Source organism: Sciurus carolinensis, chromosome 7, assembly GCF_902686445.1.
Source record: "Sciurus carolinensis chromosome 7, mSciCar1.2, whole genome shotgun sequence".
NCBI lineage: Eukaryota > Metazoa > Chordata > Mammalia > Rodentia > Sciuridae > Sciurus > Sciurus carolinensis.
The window spans coordinates 63844175-63867420 of NC_062219.1; the positions used below are offsets into that span (position 1 = coordinate 63844175).

The following is a 23246-nucleotide window of genomic DNA, read 5'->3' on the forward strand; positions in this document are numbered from 1 at the left end:
GATAATCTAGAAGGAATTGCTAACTGGATTTAAAAAAGTTATGCAAACTGTTTCCATAGATGTGTTCTCTTAGCACATCTGAGTACTCCCCTAGTCTCTAGCTTTTCATTGATGAGCTCTGTGGGAGAAAGCCACAAAACTGGTAATTTGTACTTGCTCACTTCAGTGGTACCTGTAGACCCTTTTATCTTCTTTCAACTCCTTGTTATGTTCCTCACAGCATCTGTTCCTTTGGTCATCACCCCTGTATCCCCATCTAAGTCTCACCATTTGATCTCACATCTCTTATTCAACAAAGATGAGTGATGTCATTCAACATGAATCTTCTTTTGTTCTATAGTCCTTTTCAAGGTGAGAATAAAAAATTATAGTTCCCTCTAAGATTAAATGATTTTCTAATTCCAAGTTTAATGTGTAGACTGGTTAAGTTGTTGTGACATATTTGCCAGAATAATTGTAGTCAACCATTCCACAATATGTTTTCTAGGTATATATGAATAGTCCCTTAGTTCAAAAGGGAGTTAGAAGGATATTCTATGTTAGGTCTTAAAGTTAACAGTGTCTTAAAGTTAACAGTCTTTAAGATAGACAGTAAGTAATAGATAGTCCTCTAAGGAACATCCCAGGCAGGTTAATAATGGTATTCTTGATAATAAATATTTATTGTCTTACTCTTCTTTTTAATTAGAAGGACTGATTCACCAGGGAATTCATCTAAAACTCTAACAAGAGAATCTTGTTATCCAGCCTGGGGAGGGATAATCAGAGCTGGGTAGCAGGCTCTCTCCAGGCTACTTTAGGAATCTGGATGAAAGTCTTAGGAAAGGAGTGGTTTTGGTATAGGCAGATATACTAAAGAGTACATAACGATTTGGCATTGACCATGCCTCAGGGTCAGAACTAAGCTAAACCTATTGCTGTTTCTGCAGTATTCCTAGTTCCTGTGCAGATCACTACCCTTCAGTAGAATTCTTGGTTCAGAAGGGAGCAATCTACAAGATCCTTAGACAGAAAGGAATAAAATATCTGGGGTTGGAGGGTGAAGGTTGAAAGAAATAAAAGCATCTTTTTAAAAAGAAATAAAAATTATGAAGCACAAATAAACTAAACAAGAACAAGTAGTTGTGAAAAAGGACTGATTAGAAACCTAGGAAATAAATTGTATTCATTGGAATTTTAATTCAATAGATGAGATAAATTCTAAATTGGACACAGAGTTTTGCTAAATTAGAAAGAAGTTTGAGGACTGTACTTAAGTTTGTAAAAGCTGTGAATGTCAGGCACTGCTATAGTGTTAGACACTGCTAAGTTTTTTGTATTTGTAAAATTCCAGTTAATTCTCAAAACAACCCTATTCATTCATTTAATAAATATATTATACTTACTATGTTCCAGTCACTAAATTATTTATCTCTTGTTTTATGTCAGTTATTCTAAACTTAGTGGTTTAAAACAACCTGTATTTACTATCTCACCCAGAATCCTGGGAGTGTTTTATTAACTGTGTAGTGTTACTCTAAGGAGACCATAGAAAGGCCTCTAAGGAGGCTATAGCCAAATTGTTACCTGGGGCTCCAGTCATTCCAAAGCTTAACTATGGCTAGAGGATCAGCTCTCAAACTCACTCTCATGCCTATTGGCAGGGCTGTTCTTTAGCTCTTGGCCAGAGGCCTCTATTTCTCTCCACATGAGAATATCCATAGATTGCCTTGAGTGTTCTCATGACATGGAAGCTGACTTCCACAAGTGACTAATGGAGGAAGAAGGAAAGCTAAAACAGGAACCATAGCCTTTTTATAACTGGATTAGTTAGGGTTCTCTAGAGAAATAAAACTAATAGGAGACATATTAAGAGGTTTATTACAAGGAACTGTCTCATGTGATTATGGGGCTGGCATGCCTCAAGGTCTCCAGGCTAAGTTGGCAACCTGGAGACCCAGGAAAGCTAATAGTATAGCTCCACCCTGAAAGCCAACAGGAGTCCCAGGAAAAGATGATGTTCTGTTTATATCCAAAGTCAAGACAAAGCCAGTGTCCCAGTTTGAGAGCCATCAGGTGAGAAAAATTCCCCCTTATTTTGTTAAAACAAAAGGAAGGGCAATCTGTTTTACTTACTCTGCTGATTTAAATGTTAATCTCACCCAAAGCACACCCTCATATAAACACCCTTAATAATATTTGACCAAATGTTTGCAAACCCAGTGGCCCAGTCAGAATGATAAATAAAATTATTCACAATAACCTAATATCAAAAGTGGCATGCCTTCACATCTGCTGTACACAGATGGTTAAAAGTAAGTCACTAAGTCTAACACACACTCTCACAGGGAAAGAAATTAAGCTCTACCTCTGAAAGGAGGAAGTCTGGAATAATATGGACTTTTTTTCAAGCCACTGTAACCACTGTAACTTGGGAAATTCCAATATTCATTGAATAGAAGTTCTAGAAGAAAAAAAAAATGGAAGGAATGGTAGAAAAGTAATGTTGGAAGAGAGAATTGGTAAGAATCTTCATTTTTCATGAAGAACAATGTGAATCTTCAAATCAGATGAACTCAGAATATCAAATAAAATAAATGAAAATAAATCTTGAGAGTTTATTTGGAGGTTCTAGCAGGGGACCTCAGCTATTTATATACCCTTGACCAAAATAATGGTCCTCCTGTATTGGGGAAGGTCATCCTCTTTGAGTGCACAGCTTTAGGAGGGACACACATGGAGTGGTGAGGGAGGAAGGGGACACCCCTCTATCCAGCCAGATAAGCTGAATCAACCCAAACAGTCAGTGGAGTAAGAGATGTCTCAGCCAAATCATCCTCACAACCAAAAATAAATCTTTATAGACATACGGTGACTAAATTGTGATCCTTAAAAATAAAGGGTCAAGAGCTATTAGAGAAAAAAAAAAAAACTATCCACAAAAGAAGACAATTAGACTGAAAGTAGGCTTCTTATCAAATAATGGTGGCTAATAGTTAATGGAGTAATATTTTCCAAGTAGTGAAAGAAGGTAACAGTTATCTTTAAGTTTTAAACTTGACTAAACTTTTAGTCAAAATTGAGGATAAATAACATGTAAGTTTTTTAGCTTTATGACTCAAATTTCTTATCTATAAATGGTAATAATGATTATCGTTCATAGGTTATTATCTGTTCTATTCACTGATATATTCCAAGTGCCTACATAGTAGGCATTCATAACTATTTGTTAAATGAATGAATGGGGTTGTTATGAGGATTAATTAAAAAATTTAAAACAATGCCTGATTTGTCAATATGTACTCAGTAAATAATAAGATTTTACTACCTGTTCACTAAAGAACTGTTAAAAGTATTTCTCAACAAAAAGAAAAATTCAGTGAGGAGGTATCAGACGTAATAAATAATTTAAAAAAATAGATAAGATGCCAGTAAGTTAATTAATGGTCATGGGGAGAAAAAAGAAAGAAAAGTAATCTTTTTGTATTATTTTGAAAAAGCTAAAACCAAAATTTAGAAGGTGATTCTAAAATCAATGGGAAAGAACAAAGGGCCAAGAAAAACTGAGAGAGTGTTGAGGAATGAAGGATGTTTACCCTACTAGATTTTAAGATTTATTACAAACTATAATGATTGTTAAGAGTTGGGAAAGGCAAATATACTAGTAAAACAAAGTGATCCAAAAGTAAACACACACATATACAGAAATGCAACATTTGACAGAAAGCATCACAAATTAGTGGATAAGGAAGACTTTAATAAATTGAACTAGACAAGGGGTGAGAATGAAATATCCTCCTGTATATAAAAATTGTTCATTAAGAACTTAATGACAAAATACTTTAGAGCTTTTATTTAAAATAAAAAGAAGGATATTTTGTCTTGAGTAAAGGACTGTTTAAAGACAACAGAATGCAAGCATAAAGGGAAAAAAGATTAATGTGACTATATTAAATTTTTAAAAATGCACATCTCAAAAGAGCCTGTATTCAAAGTGAAAAGCCAAGTCTCAGATTTAGAGAAGGTATTTGTAATGAATATAACTAACAAAGATTGGTGTCCAGTATACATAAAGAATTCCTGCAAGTTAAGAAGGAAAAAAACAGCCACACAGGAAAAGCAATAAACAATACGATTAAGCAATTTACAGAATAGGAAATATGAGCGGCCAATAAACATATGGAAAGATCCCCATCCTCACTGATGATCATACTTCTTCAAATTATACCATTCCATATTCATCAGAGGGACAATTGTTACAAAGAATGAAAAGACAGTTACACTGACAAAGATGTAATAACCTAATATACTGCTTATGTAAAAATAACAAACATTCAGTAGAGATATTTTGAAAAATTTGAAGTCAGAGCTTACCAAAACATAGAAATTGTAACTCTGAGGTGTGCTCTAGAGAAATGTTCTCCTGTATGCACAAGAAAGTACATTTCAGAATGTTTATTATAACACTTTTGTAATAGTGAAAATTGTAAACAAGTACTCATCAAATGAGAGTATATGTTGTAATATATTTGTATAATGGAATATTATACAACAGTTAAAATAAGTGAACTAGCACTATATGAGGCAGCGTGGACAAGTACCTCACAAAACAAATGAGGAAGTTGAGAAGTACACATATATACCATGTAGAACAATATTAAATACTACTAATGGATATATAGTGTGAAGTAAAATTTATATCACCTTTGTGTGTGTGTGTGTGTGTGTGTGTGTGTGTGTTGTATCTCCAACACAAGTGGCCTACCACTGAGTTTTTAAAATTTTATCTTAAGGCTACATTGCCCAGCCTGGCCTCAAATTTGCTATCTTCCTGCCTCAGCTCCCCAGTGTCTTGGAATCACAGGTGTGGGGCACAGTGCCCAGCTTCAAGGCATGTTTTTAAACACCAAGTCATTATAAAGTTACTTATATGGAACTATATGGATGGTTAGAGGGATTCAAAAATAGAGATGTTAATAAAGAAGGAAAATGTGATAAATCTGAGTATTGACTACATGGGTATTATATTGGACCCTATACTTGTCATGTACTTGAGATTCTTCATAATAAATCATTTTAAAATAAATCACAAAACATGTTTCATGAACTGTTTGTAGACCTACACATGTGTATGTGTTTGTATATATTTTTAATTTAAAATGTCTTACCCACAGGGTATGTGAAATACTTTTTAGAAATTCTAGTATATTCTGGATCTTGCTCATGGGAAAGTCTTATAAAACAACTTCCTTATAAGACTTTGGTACTGTAATAAAAACAAACCTAATTGCTATGTCCCCATCTGGTAGTATGTCAGAATGGCTTAAGTATTATGAAGAACCTTAAAGTTAATTTGTCTTCATATACTCTTTCTGCTGTTAACATTCTAAGAGCTACATAGGATTGTCTTGTAAATGTTATTGTGAAACAAGTATAAGTATAAAATCAATGTAAACTTTTTTTTTTTTTTGCTTAAATTTAAAGAAATGCTCAAGAGAAAAATAATTAGACCTAAGTCTTATATTCCTCTAGGGCTTATTATAACTCTTACTGTATTATTTTTCCTTTAAATAAATTTATTCTTATGTAAAATACTTTCTTAATTTTTTTCTCAGTGAAAATATCTGAAATTTGACCAAATGTTTTGTGTTGTCACTGACACATTCTTCACCCCTCCCTCAATGTGTTCAGTAACTGAACACATATAAGTGAGTTGTACAGTAGCTTAATTTTGTTAGATATAATTTAGCTCAGAGATTTAGAAAATGATTTTGCTGTGTAAGTTTGAATAGTTTTCTTCTAAACATACAAAAGAAAAGCTAGAAATTTGGATATTTTACATTGCTTTATTTCTTTTTACAGATTTTCCTTGTAGGTGTGTCAAAATATAATCAGGACTTTAAAAATATTTTTAGACTGCTATGATTATGTAGCAGTCTAGCATATCTTTGGGTTTCTTTAGTGGTGAGACCGTTTTCATTGGACTGGATAGATGGGCTTAAATGGCAAGAACATGACTAGAAAGTGCATGTTAGATATGTTTCAGTCAGCATGTTGCTACTGACAGGTGCTCAATGGTTGTTGATATCCTTGTCAGCAAAGAGAATCCTTTGACATTAAAGTCACCAGCTTAGTCCTGATTTGGGGTGACTCTATTGGCAGTTCCATCAGACTGCAACTGATGAGTGAATGTCAGAACTGCTGCTGTTTTTCAGGAGTGTCACTAGGCCCCTTTGGTGCATGCATGCGCACTCTCTTCCTGCGCTCTCGCTCACTCGCTCTCTCTTTGGAGGGAGGGTGGTTTAATTTTCTTATAACCAGGCTTTCAAATTGCTTACCTCTGGGAAATAAACTGAGAGGTTACAGGGAATATAGTATCTTTGGGGCATGCAAAACCATATACAACGTGACAACTTACATGGAGCCTAGTAATGATTACCTTGACTCCAAGCCAATCAATGGTGAGTGCACCTGGGGACTCATTAAATGGCATTTGTGGAATCTGTAACCTAGGTTTTGAGCCGTATTTCAGGAAAAGCAGTGACAGCTTTTAATGTCTAATTGACCTCTTCTCTTTGTTTCACTTTCATTCACTTTCCATATTTGCCTGTGATGTGGTCCCCAATGGCAGCAAACAGCACTGCTCAGCATTTTGAACTTCTGTTCAGAGCTTCAGCACCTCAGTTTGGGCAGTTGTGTAATGGCAAGTATTTGAAAATTCTTTATATTCAATTTCTTTTTCTCTTTTTCTTCCCATGATTGAATTTTATCCTGATTTGCCACACCCCACACTTATCCACAGTTTCTGATTTATGGTTAACTGTTTTGTACCTTACTTTCAAACATTTTTCTTCAATTGGAGAGGATGCTTTGAAACACTGACATTTATCAACAAGAGCAAGGAAAGTACATGGAGTAAAAAAAGTTCAGTTCTACCCCAGCCAGCTATTATCTCAACAAGCCATCTACCTCTCTGGGTTTCTTTACAAAATAAAATGTCAGTCATGCCCACATGTTAATAGTTTGGTAATTTTTCACAAAATTAATTTTGGTTTTTGTAAATTCTTGGAATATTTCTTGGAAATACTGATAATAGGCTTTTTTATAGTTTTTTTTAAACTTTCCTACTGTGCAAAATAAAAAGATCAACACCCTATGTTAGAACTCAGTTGTTTTTGAAATTTTACTCTTCTGTGAAAGCCAGAATCCTAGGGACTGTTAAATTAGAAAATCTCTAAAGTCCTTCAAGATTTAAAATTATGATTTCACATGCCCCTGCAAGAAGTTGTGAAAAAAATTAAATTTTTCAACTCAACTACTTAATTATGTAGCTTACAGATAACACTGAAACTTAAGGGATAATCAAATTCTTGGGCTATGTGTGTGTGTGCACATACATACTCACCAGAAGTGAACTTCGTGTGGAGCAACCTATTTCTCTTCAGTTTCTTCGATATTTTCAACCACAGATTTAAGAGATCACCAGACCTGTCCATTTTCCTATCCACTGAACAGACATGAATAAATAGTTTGGTTACAATGGTCCAGAGAAGTTCTGGTATCCTAGACTTGGAATCAATAGATAGCATCTCTGACCTAAAAGGCATCCCAATTGAGCATCTTTTGGAGCTTAGCGATGGCTTCAGAGATCTCTCAGGATTTGGCAATGTAGGCTAGACAGATGTCTCTTATAGTAACATATTTATCTCCATTGGTTTTTATCCCAGTGGTCTTTAATTCCTGGCAGTCTGGTATTGTTAAACTACAAGCGTAATCAGTCCATTCTAGTCTTTTGAAATAACCTTGGAAACCACAAGTTTTTCCTTACTTCAAGTCAAATTCTTACCTTTGTAAGCCATTTCATAGCTTTCTTTGAATCCCTGTAGTGGGTTTTCTAGATGAACCCAGTGATAGTTGATGGCAGTTTCTGTGACAACAAACCAGCCACTTGGATCTTTGAATATTACTAGCCTGCTCTTGTTAGATTGGTTAAAAACAGACAAACAAAAAAACCTGTTTTAAAGAGGTTGCCTATTCTGCTTGTTATTTACCTCCTCTTAGACTGGAGTAATATTCCCTAGAAAAGCAAGCCTCTAGCCACAGACACTTTAAGAGTTGGAAATATATATATACAGAGAGAGAGAGAGAGAGAGAGAGAGAGAGAGAGAGAGAGAGAGAGAGAGAGAGAGAGAATTAGAATTTCATGTATTGCAAGTCAGCATTTTCCTAAATTGGTCCGTGGAAAAATGGATCCTGACAGATATTCAGTTATAAAAGGGTACGTATGTGAGGGCACAGTGAAGATTTGTAATCAAAATTAGGAAGTGATACTATTGTGTCCTCCTCTTAGAGTTTTAACTTGCAACAAAGAAACTCTTGCCTTTGCTAAACCCAGTGTTTTCTAGCCTTATTGGACTATTGAACCTGTTTTGCTATATTACATATATTAATGTATAATATACTGTGCTTTAGGGAAATAGACTTTTTTTAAAATTGAAGTATGTTTTTACCAATAAGATTGTTACCATTGTTATTTGTTTGCTAACTATAAGTTCTTGACAGAGAAATTAAAAAATAATGCTAATAATGCTAATACTGCTGTTAACATCATGATTAGGGCCTTAATGAGTGTCATAGAAATACTGTTCTTATTTCACAGAAGGTTCAGGGTTCACCAGGACAGTGACATGTACAGCTGTTGGTTGATAGTTTAATACCATGCCTATCTCAGTTTCTTTCCTATCAAGTTAGTCAAAAATCAGAATGTTTCACTGAATATTTTATTTTTGACTCTCCAAATGGTAGCAATTTATAGATTTGTGTTATTTATGAACCTGTTACCCTCACAAGTAGAGCACTGTATTGACTTTGCACAGTGCTTATGATTTATTATTTGTCTTCTCTGAACATTTTTCTAATGGCGTACTTTTTCCATATTGAATATAATGTAGTTACAAAATAAGTTGTGCCACTTTTTTCTGAAACTAATCTTTGTGCTTCAAGTGCCAGTTTGACAGATTTGCAATGACAAGAACTTCTGAAGAGTAATATCTTACCAAACAAATCTAGATGTTTTAGCCACTGCCATAAATATTTTTGGTAGGACTCTGAAATTTTTAATTTTTCCTCTCATTAGGAAAGAGATTTTTTAAAATTTGTATTGTAATAACTGATCATCTCTTCAGTTTAAAGTTTTATTATCCATGGGCATGGAAAACGATGAACAAATAGATAACAAAGCCCAAAAGTATTCAGAAGTTTGTTTAACCATTAGTTCCAGCTCTCTCTCTACGAAATCTTTTAGCCAAATTTGTAAGCAAGTGTATTGGTTATAATTAGGTTCAACTGCCAGTGATAGAAAAACTCCAGATGACTATGTTTAAACAAGAGAGTCATTTCTTTTTCATGTAATGAAGTGCTGGAAGTAAGCAATCCATGCTCTTCTCCTTAGACTCCCAAGAGGTCCTGACCTCTAGATCACTGCTCTGCAGTCTCTCTATGTCATATGTTTGATCTCTTGGTTTACAGTGAAACTTCAGCCATCATATCTCTAGGTCAGGCAACAGGAATGATAAAAAGGCATAATACCTTCCCTTGAGGACCCTTTCCAGAAGTTGCCTTTGAGGATTCTTTCCTGTTATCCAGAACTTAATTATATGACATACTTTTGCAGCTTGAAAATATGGAAAATATAGTTTTTATTCTGGGCAGCCTGAATTAATTTTGCTCATTTATTTGTCTCTGACTTTCCAAAAAATGTGAACCAAAAAATATTTTTTGTTTACTTTTGTTCTTGCTATCTAGAGTGGTGCTAGCACCTAATGGTAGCATAAATATTTATTGAAAGTAGAATAAACAAGTGAACAAAATAAATAATCATTGTAAATCTTTACTACTTTATTTCTTTTTTGTCTTCTGGTGATAACTTTGATACCTGATCATAACAAAATCAAATGAATCTCTTAAAATAATCTACTTAAAGAAACATTAAAGCATATAAAGCCCAAGAACTGAAATGTTAAATCCTTAATCAATAGATGCTTATCCTCTAATAATGAAATAAGTATTGGATACCTTCAGTAACTGGCAGTAATTAACGTTATCATCTAAGTTATTTTTCTGTTGTATGTTTAGTCTGTAAAAGCCTCACTTAACCCAAAGCTACTATCCTCATAAGTTCTGTCAACATTTCCACACAATTTTAGAACCTGCCAAGGTGCACACCTTCATCAAAGAGATATTATATACCTACCTAAGTATGTTAATATATGTAAAATAAAAGATACTAGGCCCAGTGAACAGGTAGCAGCCTCAAAGTCAAAATGGTAGGCATAAAAGAATAACACATAATCTTCAAATTCTCCATGATAGACTAATGACTTAAAATTGCTTTGGGATTTAATTCATTAATGTCCTCTATCAATTCTGTTAAATGGAGTTTCAAGTAAGTGATTACTTTTGCTGTTTCATGAAACAGTGGCAGATCTATAAGATGAATGGATAAATCTATACTAACAAGGATATGGGTATATTTACATGGAAGCAAACAATAAGAGATGATTAAGAATATTTTAACAAGCTCTAAATAGTTTGCATTTCTGAGCACAACATATAAAAGTTTGGAACTCTTTGATTTCCAGATTGAAGACTATGATGTGATAGCTAGCATGATAGGAGCCAAATGTAAAAAGCTCCGGACCCTGGATCTATGGAGATGTAAGAATATCACTGAGAATGGAATAGCGGAACTGGCTTCTGGATGTCCACTTCTGGAGGAACTTGACCTTGGCTGGTGTCCCACTCTGCAGAGCAGTACCGGGTGCTTTGCCAGATTGGCACGCCAGCTTCCAAACTTGCAAAAACTCTTTCTTACAGCTAATAGGTCTGTGTGTGACACAGATATAGAAGAACTGGCGTGTAACTGTATCAAATTACGGCAACTGGATATATTAGGTAAGGATACAATATGTGTTTCTTTGCAAGGAAACCAAAGAGAAACTTACAAAATTTTTCCCGAGAAGACTATGTGGTTTGATAAAAATACAAAATAGATAAATTGATATAAGGAATAATTATATATGTACTTAAGTAAAACAGTAAGGTCAGTAACAACTTTATAGTTAAACCTGTCAAAAGTTCTAAATAACTATTCATTTTTGGTCTAGTTAGAAGAGTGAGAATTTATATGAGCTGTGTTCTCCATTTTTGTTGAGGAGAAAAGAAGAAATGAATCCATTTATATAATGAATTTAAGTTAGATTTTGTTTTAAAATTTATTAATGTTAAACTGTTAATAAAGGAGTGTTGTGAAGTCTCCATCCCTGATAATTTCAGTTTTTAGAAATAGTTCTACCCTGAGGCAGATCTGTTGAAAATTCTTTCCAGTTCTGGGCTTCTTTGTGTCTTTACTGCATTCATCAACAAGGAGCCCTTTGAGATCTCATTACTTACTTCTTATCTTAGCCAAAGGTGTCACTGTAGTTGTCATTGCCCACACAATGGTACTTTGTGATCTCATATAGCACTCAAACTGTTTTCAGGCAGTCTATTACTACTAATAGGTTAGTTCATAAAGTATGTGTATATCCCTTCCTCTTTATTAAATATTCAACAAAAGGAAAACTCAAAGATTTTCAGCATCTGTGTTTTTAGTTTCTGTTAAAATTTCTCCACTTTCAGGTTTATGATACATTTGTAGATGCTGCTTATTCAAGCAGCCTGTTACTTATTCAAGCTACTTTTGGGCCTCTCATGTGCATACTTTGGATTAAATACTTCATCTGTATGATATTTTATTTGATCTTCATAGCTCAGGGAGTTTATATCATTGTCTTCATAGGTGAGGGTACTGGCACCCCGCAGTTAAGTGACAGAGCAAGGATTCAAATGTAATATTTTTGGCTCCAGAGTCAATACCTCTTTTTTTTTTTTTTTTTTTTTTTTTGCAACACCATACCCACTCTATGGTTATTTCTTTTCCATTCTACCCATCTTTCCTCTTGAATTGTCCTAGGCCATTTATGAGAGAAATATTTCAAAAAGTTCAAGAAAAAGTCATGAATTCACAAGAACAAGGAAAGGCAGGCAGAGCCTTTTTAAATGGATGTAGATAGTGCTGTTGCTGATTAAAATCTATTTTATAATGCTTTCCTCCAAAAAAAAATCATATATGCTAGACATGAGCAATAGCCAGTGTCTGAATAGATGCTACAGAATCATGAAGGTGTCAGGAACACTCATTCTAAGCAATGCACAAATGTGATGGGCAGTGGGGTTGGTTGTTAGGTGATCTAAATTTGACCTATTAATTGTCTGAATGAGGGAGTATAACTCAATGGTAGAACATCTGACTGCAAATATATGAATAGCTTTACAGAGAAGTAAAAGAAAAATAAGTATAATGACTTTTTGGAAACAATTTTAACTTTCATAAGTATAAGAGGAAGTATCATAATTATGGTATCATAAATATTAATGGAAGACAACTATCATGCAAATATGTTTAAATGTCTTATTTCAAACATAAGGAAAACAGTGAGCAATATTTACCAATAGTTAATAATTACAGATACATTACTATATGCTATATACTGTTCTGAGCACATATTAATTGATTTAATCCTCAGAGTCTTATGTGAGATAACTATTATTAGCCACAGAAAGAAGAAGCAGGCTCAAACAGATGAACTGATTTGCTCATGGCCTCTTGGCTAGCTGGTGCAATCTAGAGTCTATTCTCTATTTTGGAAGCATAGGACAGGGGACTCTAGTTAAATTTTAAATTTGACTTCCTTCACAGCATTCTCTAAGGCTTTACAGAACTCATGGTTCATCAGGAAATTCAGGTTCTAATGGGCAAGACAAGCAAATAACAATCATAACCCTGGGCTTAAAAAGAATAATAGCTAAAACAGATAAGTGTTTAGGTTAAGGTTGTTACAAAACAGAAAATCAGAAGCCCACTTGGAATAACAAGCATAAGGAAAAGTTTTATAAAGATAGAGTTGTATCTCCTAGATCCCATGAGACCTCTCTCCCCTTCCCTCCTTCTTCTCTCCCTTCCTCCCTTTTTTTTTTACTTTTCTTGTGTTACATGCTTCAGTACCTGTTTCCTACCCCACCCTCCACCACTATGTATTCACAGACTTTTATGTGTGCTTCTCCCTTGATTTTCCGTGTTCTTTTCTGATCCTCATAGCCACCTATGCTTCTCTGGGTGTACATGGCCAAATATAACATTGAAGCCCAGTGTTACCTGTCTTTTGAAATAGGAATCTGTGGACACCAAAGGCTTTGCCTAATCCCAATTTTAAAGTCCCAGGGGAATCTGAATTGGTTTAGCCTTGTGACCAGTCACAGATCATGACAGTATATTTATAGCTCCGGAGCCCACAACAGGAGGGGAATAGAAAGGAGTTATCAAAGAATGAGGCTTAAGTTAACATTTCAGAAATCCTAATGCCCCTCCTACTAGATCTGTGTAAGTGATTATTGTGATTGTTTCTCCCCAGAAAAGCTATGGTTAAAGCAAGATATGTTTTACAACAGATCATCTCTTTAAATCAAGTGATATTTGGTATTAAGTGCCTGCCATCTATCAGATGCTTTACATAATTAATTTAGCATCTAACTAAATATCCCATGATTTCTTCAGTTTTAACATGGGCTAAAATAACTCATCACCCATCACCTATCACTCACTGTAAAACTTACGAAACTGTGCTATATTTATTTGCTTTCAACACTGGTCAGTGAGTTCCTGAGGCAGACATGAGTCTTATTTATCTTTGTATTTACAGTACCTAAAACAGATACTCAATAGGGTTAACAAAGTAGTTGCTCAGTAATTACAATGCAAAGAATTAGAGGTTGAATTATTATAGACATTGCTGCCTAATTTGACCTGTGGGTTAGGGAAAATGAGATGTGAAAACCATTTTATACTAGAGTGACAAAGTCTAGATAGGAAAGTTTAGATGAATGATTAGAAGGGGTTGGAAGCAGGAATAAAGATGACCAGTACTCAGATCTTGGATGCCATATTACCTGGAAACACTCAATGTTTTTGTTTGTTTTTGATTTTTTTTAGTAGAAGTATTTCAGTATGAAGTCTTTTGTTTTAAAAAATGCTTTTAATTTTTAAAAGAACATTTTTTAAGTGTATTTGAAATAAAAGGGGACTCAAGATAGGACATTTATAATATTATATTTAAGGTATTTTGTTTGGTTTTGTTTTTTCAAACAGGAACAAGAATGGTAAGTCCAGCATCCTTAAGAAAACTCCTGGAATCTTGTAAAGATCTTTCCCTGCTTGATGTGTCCTTCTGTTCACAGATTGATAACAGAGCTGTATTAGAACTGAGTGCAAACTTTCCAAAAGTGTTCATAAAAAGGAGCTTTACTCAGTGACTTAATACATGTTCCGTCGTTATAATCAATATGCTTTTGCAGGGTTTTATTTGGGGGTGGTTTTGTTGTATCTTTAGTTTTATAATGATGAGAATTAAGACATTTGTGAATTTTAAAGAAAAATATGAAATTTCCCATTGAATCAAGTAAAAATGTGAAGAAATGTTCTCATGAAATATTGTAAGATTTTCATCAAGAATATGTGAATCACATATTATTTTTACTTTGTGTTAAAGTGAAATTATGCTTTAATCAATAATTATGTTCATAAAAGAATAATATGGAAACATTTTAACTTATTTTTAAAGGGACACTTTAAACATTAAAGTATCATGATATTTATGCAAAAATAAAGTTGTTTTTCTCACACTTTCCTGTAAGGATTTTTCATTAAAGCTTTATGACTCAGCAAATATTTTATCTGGTATTCAAAATTGTCAAGCTAGTTGGGGAAAGAAACATGTTTTTCTACCAAAGATTTTTCTTTTAAACTGTTCAACTGGAAAATTAGTAGTTTTTTCACTTCTGATACATTTATGTTTCATTACTAGATATTGCCAATATAAAAATCTAGGCATAATCAAGAGTAAGAGGTAAACTACTAATTGAAATAACTTTCCAACTGTTAAACAGATGCCTTAAAAATTTGCCAGAGGGAAAGGTTTAAGACTTTTGAATTACATGTGGATTTTATTTACATTTAAAAATCATATATGTGGATTTTGTTTATTTTTTTTCCTGACCCTGATACATTCAATGATTAGAATTCAGCTACAGTTAAGGGGTGACAAAAGGAAAGGTCAAAAAAATAAAAGCAAACATTATTTGTTAAATAGCAAATTGATTTTATATTGCTATTAACAAAGTAGAAAATATTTTGTGCTATGAAAAGGCAAGGCTGTTTTGAATAAGAAACTAAAACTGTGTAGTATAACAAACATTATTTTCTACTAAAGGCAAAAATGTTCTGCAATGATCCTGTAGAATGTGCTGAACAATTTTTAACAAGTTAAATTTAAGATACAGTTTCTCATTTGCATGTGTTCAGTAAGTACATAAGGCTGCCTAATAGTTATCATGTTGGACACATAGATGTAGAACATTTTTATCATTGCAGAAAAAAAAATTTTTTGGACAGCGGTTCTCTAAAATTTCTTGTTATAAGAGCTATTGATTTAAGAAAAAAGCACATTAGCTATTAATATGTATCTTTAAGCAATTTCTGAGGGTCCTGTCAATAATATATTTTCCCCTCAACATTCTTAAGCTAGTAAATTTATACATATGGCAAATAGTAGGCATTCGGTATGAACAAATAAGAATATGTTATTTACATATGCTATTAACTTCTAAAATGTCAAATTTTAAAAATGTAAATTTTATAATTTAATAGTACTATTTAATCTTTTGTAGATTATAAAGAATATAATATTATGAAATATAAAATATTAAAAAAGTAATACAAGTTGGTGGTACATGCCTGTAATCCCAGCAACTCAGGAGACTGAGGCAGAAGGATTGTAAGTTCAAACCTAGGCTCAGCAACTTATCAAGGCCCAAAGCAACTCAGTGAGACTCTATCTCTAAAAAATATTTAAAAAGGCCTGGGGAATGTGGCTTGGTGGTTAAGCACCCCTGGGTTCAATCCCTGGTACAAAAAGAAAAATAATACAATCTCTTCTACATTAAAAAAGTATATATATGAGAATTGCCATCCTGGTCATATCCATAGTATGCCCCACTCAAGTCTTATATTTGAGGGAAGAAGTTAGGAGCATTTGGAAAAGGGCTTGGTTATCCTTATCTTCATACACTGCAATCTTCTTTTCATCCATGAAGGTTTGTAAACATTTCAAATGTCTTATTCAAAGGTGAGGAGATGTATAATTTGATTATCAACTGTTTGAAGTCTACCATTATCTTAAGCTGGAAGTTCACAGTAGTTAAATGCTTTGTGTCAGGTTCTGATTCCAATGATTTGCATTTACTAATTCACTTTAATCCTCACAGCAACTTTAAAAAATAGATGCCATTACTTACTCCTAAGGAAACTGAAGCAAAGGACTTTGCTCATGATCGAGCTGTGGGTGACAGAGCCAGCATGCAAAAACCAGGTCATTTGGATTTGTAGGTGTTGTATTTAACCTATGCTTTTAAGCATCTAGGATGGCATCTGATTCTAGAACAAAGGTTGCAAATCCTTTTTCTGTAAAGACTAGATAGTAAATATGAGGCTGTGACCAAGAGGTAAAGTTGAGATTATTGTGTAGCTACTTAAACAAATAGAGAGAAAACAAGTTTCCACAAAATTTTTGATGAAATTGAAGACATAATGATTAAGAACATTTTTCTTCTTTCCTTTTTTTAAAATATGGCTCTGCTGATGAGAAGAATTAAATAATTTTGGGAGTAACCTTTCACTTTACTGGAATTCAAAGTTAGTATTTCCTGTCATCAAAATGATGGGGACTGCATTGTAGATCAGTGGTGTATGCATGAGACTGTAGGTTCAGTCCTAACACTGAAAAGTGCTAATGCTAATCTGAAAGATCTTAGCATATTTCATTTGTAAAATGTTTTCTTAAAAGTAGGTTTGTCTAATACTTAATCCATGAGAATATGATTTTTGTTGAGCATATCCATCACTTGGAAGGAAGGCATTGATAGAATTATTTTTTTTAATCCTGAAATTTTTCTTTTAGCATGTTATTACTTTGTAGATTAATCACTTCCAATTGAAGATTAGATAGAAACTCCTCTTTGACACAGTTAAATAGATTTTGAAAAATGGAGGATTCATTTGCACTTGGCTTGCATCAAGCCCCCCAAAACACTCCTGGAATTCTAGTTTGAATTACAAAGTCATGGAGTGGAGTTCTTGCTGCCTGCTTGCTTTTATTAACAGGAAGTTAATAAAGCAGCTTGATCTTACTTGTGATTTGAATGTTGTCATCAAAAAAATGTAAGGGTATTTCACATTTAAACACTGGTTTTTTCACATTTAAAACTGGTTTTTGTTTGTAATTTTTGGTTGAATTCATTACAAAACACTATCAAATCTGCAGCAAAATCCAAATTCCAAAACCATTTACTGTGAGATTTAATCCTACAGTCATGATTGTGGGCATTTCTTGTACAGAAAAATTTCAATATCAGCCCTGAGCTCAGAAACTCATCATAAACCTCATACTACCATTAAGCCAGTTAACTGCTATGTGGGAGAACAAAGCAGGATATTCTGTTTCTATATCTGACTAAAGATAAAACTGTGGATGCTTAAATCTTTAAGAGTAAATGATGTTCCCTGTTGACACTACTAGTTCAGTAATACAAGATTGAATAAAATATATTCCACGTAATACCCGCTAGTGAATAATACAGTAAGTAACCACAGGTTTTAAACACCTTACATTTTCATAGACTTTGCTTTGTAAGTTTAACCAGCTAAGTCTTTTCTTAAAAATATTTTTAGCTGTAGATGAACACAATAATTTGTTTATTTTTTGTGTGGTGCTGAGGATCAAATGCAGTGCCTCACACATGCAAGGCAAGTGCTCCATCACTGAGCCACAACCCCAGCCCCAGCTAATTCTTTTTTTGTACCACACATACTTTTACTGCTACCAGTTGTGACACATCTTAGCAGATTCTACTTCAGGTTGTATGTAATTTGTTTTCTTCTTAGAAAATAATCTTGCATGTAATTGTTTCACACAGACAATTTATAGGGACCAACTCTTCAGTTCCTTTATCCTTGTCATGGATTCATCAAATAAACAATAACTAGGCAGTATCAGTAACGTGTTCACTCACCAGTAGCCAAAGAAGACCACTCATGTTCATTCATCTTACTATTTTATTTTTCTGTTTACTGTAGCTGTTGTTCCCAAGGTTCTCAATTCTTCAACTGTTCTTGCCAAAAATGTAATGTAATAGTCTTGGGCATGTTTACTTTTCTTCAACTGATATTATCAAACAAATTTAATTAACTTAGCATCAGTAAATGACTTTCCTTTCTAGGTACCAATTCAGTCCTTTACTTCAGTTGCAGCTTTATTTTCATAAATTTATTCTGCTGTGATAAGTTATCTTGTTTTAAATTTTCTAATTTTTCTGACCACTACATTTATATGAATTAAGGATTTTGTAATGAGTGTTTAGCCTGGTAATTCTAACGTATTCTTTTAAAACAACTATTCTATCATTGCATGTTAAATACCATGCATTGCCATCTAATTTTTAACAAAATAATCCTCACTCTACTATGCCTTAAAAATATTACCACTTAAAGTTTACTTTTCTCTTGCTTTGACATTATAGGTAGACACTGATAATAAAGTGTGTTTTTGTGCATGTAAACAAACTCGATTATCTCATTGCCTCACTTTCAAAACTGATTGTTTCAGGATACTGCCTGAATACAATGGGAGGTTTGGGTGTGTGTGTACACAATATGTGTGGTATTCAAAATGCTAGTGATCACCATTACACTTTTAGTGTGTTTGGTAGCAGCAGTGCAGAATACTGAGAGTACCAAATGAGTCCCAACTCTATGTGGTGTGAAAATAATCATAGACAATTCATAAATCAATAAATGTGGCCAAGTTTCAATAAAAATTTATTTGTGGACAATGAAAGTTAAACTCTACATACTTTTTGTGTGTTATAAAACATTTTTTTTTACCCATTAAAAAACACCTTTAAAGAGGCAGACTGATTTGGTTTGTGGACCCAATTTCTAACCCCTGTGCTATAGTATGATTTAGTCAATTAGTATAATCAATTGTCCATTTCTAATTTCATAAACCATATTCAAACCTATTCTCAGGTGTATTTCTCATTTTACTATTTAGATTTTAAAACAATAATATTTTGTCTTGTTTACCATAACAAGAATTTATGTAGACTCTATACATCAAAATATGAAGCCAAATAACTTGTTAGCTTTTACAACTGTCTGAAATTTTTGTATAATTATTAGTATTTTGCTAAGGTAAATTATTTTCTCAGAGGCTAGTGGCAGAAAAAAATATGTCCCTGATATGTTTGAGAGCATAACCTAATGATACTCTTATATTAATTTCTCTGAAATAAGATCTTTAAAATATACAATATAGACAAAATCCTTCTTTTCCTGTGGAGTGCTTAGTTTTGAACCAAAATATAGAAAAATCTGATTGTAAAAGGTTTTTGTGTGTGTGTGTGTGTGTGTGTGTGTGTGTTTCCTCCAAATTAACTAAAACCAAAGCTCACATTTGTAAGTGTAGTAATACTAGGCAAAAAGAGTCAATAAAAATTATATTTGGCTACCAGGTATATTAATTTTGAATATTGTTTTTCATTTTTTATTTAAAGTTATTGAAGGATTCCTAAAACTAAGACTAATTTTTATTTGCAAAACCATTTATTACACATTTATCAGTGTTACATTAGTTTTCTCCTCACTTAGCCCAATTGATATTGGTATGTCTGAACTTTCCTTTTGCACCACCTGAAAATCTTTCAGTGAATCTTAACTGACAATCTTCACTTTATTTGCATATTGACAATATACTGAAATAAGATCTTTAAAATATACAATATAGACAAAATCCTTCCTTTCCTGTGGAGTGCTTAGTTTTGAGCCAAAATATAGAAAAATCTGATTGTAAAAGGTTTTTGTGTGTGTGTGTGTGTGTGCAAGATTAATCACAACTATTAGAATAGGGGGTTTTGAAATTAGCTAACATTGTTAAGGCTCTGTTTATTTTAATCATAGATTATGGTTTATTGTGTATTTTTACAAATATTAATAGAGACAAGAGTTTTTTGGTACAACAAGAAGTATACTCACTATGTCTAAGTGAAATTTTGGTTTAAATTTTTGAACATATAGATACTATTAGTGGTTTATTTGCATTTTGAAAGGGTCAAAATTGCTATTTTCAGTGGGAAATTTTTAATTCATGAATTTTACAAAGTAATGTAAATGAGTAAAGACAACTATAAAAATTTTAAGGAAAAATATAAAATTAACAGTCATATGATCTCACACATTGCAAAGAATACACCAAAGATACCATCTTTCTCTGTAACAAAGATCTCTACAGACAACTGATTAAGATGTTTTAGATTTTGTTTGCATAAAAAGTTGAAAGTCTAATGATTTCTGGTATTACTATTTTTCTGTACTTTAAAATAATAAACTTGAGTATCTCATTAGCTCACTTTCAAAACTGATAATTTTAGAACACTGTCTTAATATAATGGAAGATTTGGGTCCATATGTTTTTAACACAGATCCTATAGATTAGACAGGATAAGCCTAGAAGATAAGCTATCATCTATGTGCAAAACACTACCAGTCCATCCATACACTATGAAATGACATCAGAAGATGTCATTTTAAATTCTAAAATTACCTGAGTCTGCAATTTAAATGGAGTTTACACTGTTACTCTTTTCTTACATTCTTAGTAATTTTCCCTAATTAAAATGTATTTATTCAGAAACTTGTTTGATTTGTTACTTAAAACAAGCCAAAGTTTGACATGGTGGTTTCCTTTTTTACTTATAAAGTATCTTTTGTAGAATGCCCTTTCCCCCATTACTAATTAGCTCTTAAGTTGTTCCATAGTTCTTAGTCATGCCCATATTTCTGGTGAGCTAAGATGAAATGAATAACACAAGGTAAGACATTCACCCATCTATATTATAATCTCAATACCAACCACAAAAATATATTGATAGTTTTGTGCCTGGCACAGATCAGGGCAAGGGTGCCTGAGTACAGAGAATGCACATAAATAACCACCAACAAATTTTAAAGATTGGTGTTTGCCAAGAAAAAAATTCTGTAGTAAAATAGCATTGGATAGATATAGTAGGTTTAACAAAGTTAGGCAGGCATCTTTACTGCTGGACTTGAGGGCCTCTAAGATGCTCTTGGACACCTTGATGCTGGGGTGAGTTAAGGTTTGTCATGTTCACCAGTCTCCTGTGGAATAAATCACCATTTCTTAGAAACTTCTGTTTTTCAGAGCACAGTTTGAAAAACACCACTAAGCAGTATTATATGGTATTAACAAGAAAGGAATTCACTAGGGTAACTTTTAACAAACTTGCTACATCCCCAAGCCTATTTTGTATTTTATTTAGAGACAGGGTCTCACCAAGTTGCTTAGTGTCTCATTTTTGTTGAGACTGGTTTTGAAATTACAATCCTCCTACCTTAGCCTCCCAAGTCACTGGGATTACAGGCATGGACCACTGCATGTGATTTAAAACATTTGTTTAATATGTGTTTCATTTTGCTAAAACCTTTTTTTAGTGGAAAGTTATATTTCTGTGGTGTTTTATATGGGATATTTGTAAGTTGTTGCTAAGATTACAACCAAAGCCAGAGAATTGTTAAACCTAATACCATTCTTTCTTGATGTTTTAGCTGACAGATAACTCAGTGAAGAATTGATATAGTTGAAGCCCTGATCACTTTTAAACATGTTTAGAAGTCCTAAAAGCAGTGCCACCCAATAAAACTCAAAATAAATATTCCTAAGTCTTCATAATCAGACATATTTGAAAAATTGAAAGACCTAAATGTGTGTAGCTAGCATATATTGACCTCATTGTCATCAGTGTGTTTTTGACCATGTGTGATTACACAGAAAAAAGGAACACTATTGGAATGTTAGAGGACTGGTCTGCCTCTGTCTGTCACAGTGTCTTCTACTGTCCAGTTTATGTGCACTCCTTGCCAGAATTAAGGGGATTGTCTCCTACTCTGGGGTACATCAGTTTTACCAGGGTCTAGAGTACAGGAGGAAGGGCTCCTGGAACATCATCAGGCTGTGTTCCTTGGTGCTTTCAGTTCTGCCATACTTCTAGTAGCTGCTAGCTTTATTCTAACTTTGTAGCCTTAAATCTCCCCTCATAAAACTAACTGGACTGTTTTTAAAGTATTTCAAGCATTAAAATATCAAATGTTAAAAAGGTGGATTTTTTTAAACCTGGTACAGTGGTACAGTGATAAATATTTAACCAACTCTGTAGGAGGAAAAAGCCCTGATTTGTATTGCTTTCCAGTTTTTACTGTGTAAATACTCCCACCATAACTGATTTCAAGCTGTCAATGTGAAGTCATTTAATGCCGAGTTGGGATGAGATTCACACATTTTGCTGTTTTGAGTTGGTGTGAACTAGCTTCAGGTCACCACTGCCAGATGAAGTTATTAAACATTGATATCATAGTTTCTTTAAAAGAAAAAAAGGACATAGGCAGTACTATCAGTAGTCAAGTAGTCCTTCAATATCTATGAAATTCCTCTTTGCAATTGGATACACTGTAAGAATAAAAAGGAATTTTTCTAACATTAAACAATCATAAGTAGGAAATAAGGAGTATTAAGAAGAAAATATATGAAAAACTTTATAAGGAAAGGCAAATTATTTTTGCTGATGTAAATCTGACATAAATCATGTAAGTTGATAGGGCATTGAATGTGGGCTTATAATTTTTTTCCCTTATATTTCCAGGGACTTTGAAAATTATATCCCCAGATAAACCGTGACATTTCCTTCCGGCACATTGGTGAAATTTTACATCATGAAATTGTGAAACAAATTAATTACAACTATTTTTCAAACACAAATGACCATAACTCAAATATGCACCTATCATATACCAGGTTTAAGACTACATAAAAACATTCTATTCATTAATGTACTTTTAGGAACATTGAGAAGATATTTACCCATTTTCATAAGAAAAATGCTTGGTCTGGGAACCTCAAAATACTTACTTTGGATATCTTTTTACTTAAGGTACCAGCTTTTCTCAGGCTACAGTGAATTCAGTGATGCTTACCAATGCAATTTTC

General features: G+C 33.3%; 1 protein-coding gene across 3 annotated transcripts in view; it reads left to right on the forward strand.

The window, feature by feature from the left end:
• The window catches only part of Fbxl4 (F-box and leucine rich repeat protein 4), a 90370-nt gene extending 75616 nt beyond the window's left edge, over window positions 1-14754 (forward strand). The window contains exons 7-10 of one of the 3 annotated variants that reach the window (XR_007109544.1): window positions 6611-6682; window positions 10620-10932; window positions 11993-12059; window positions 14225-14307. Coding sequence is in view for 2 of the 3 variants with exons in the window: in XM_047558961.1 (XP_047414917.1) it covers window positions 6611-6682; window positions 10620-10932; window positions 14225-14388 (549 nt within the window). In the remaining variant the exon portion in view is untranslated. Of the gene's footprint in view, window positions 1-6610; window positions 6683-10619; window positions 10933-11992; window positions 12060-14224 lie in introns of all 3 variants that reach the window. The other 2 variants (XM_047558961.1, XM_047558962.1) reach the window with 2 other exon arrangements.
• Window positions 14755-23246: the final 8492 nt, after the last annotated feature.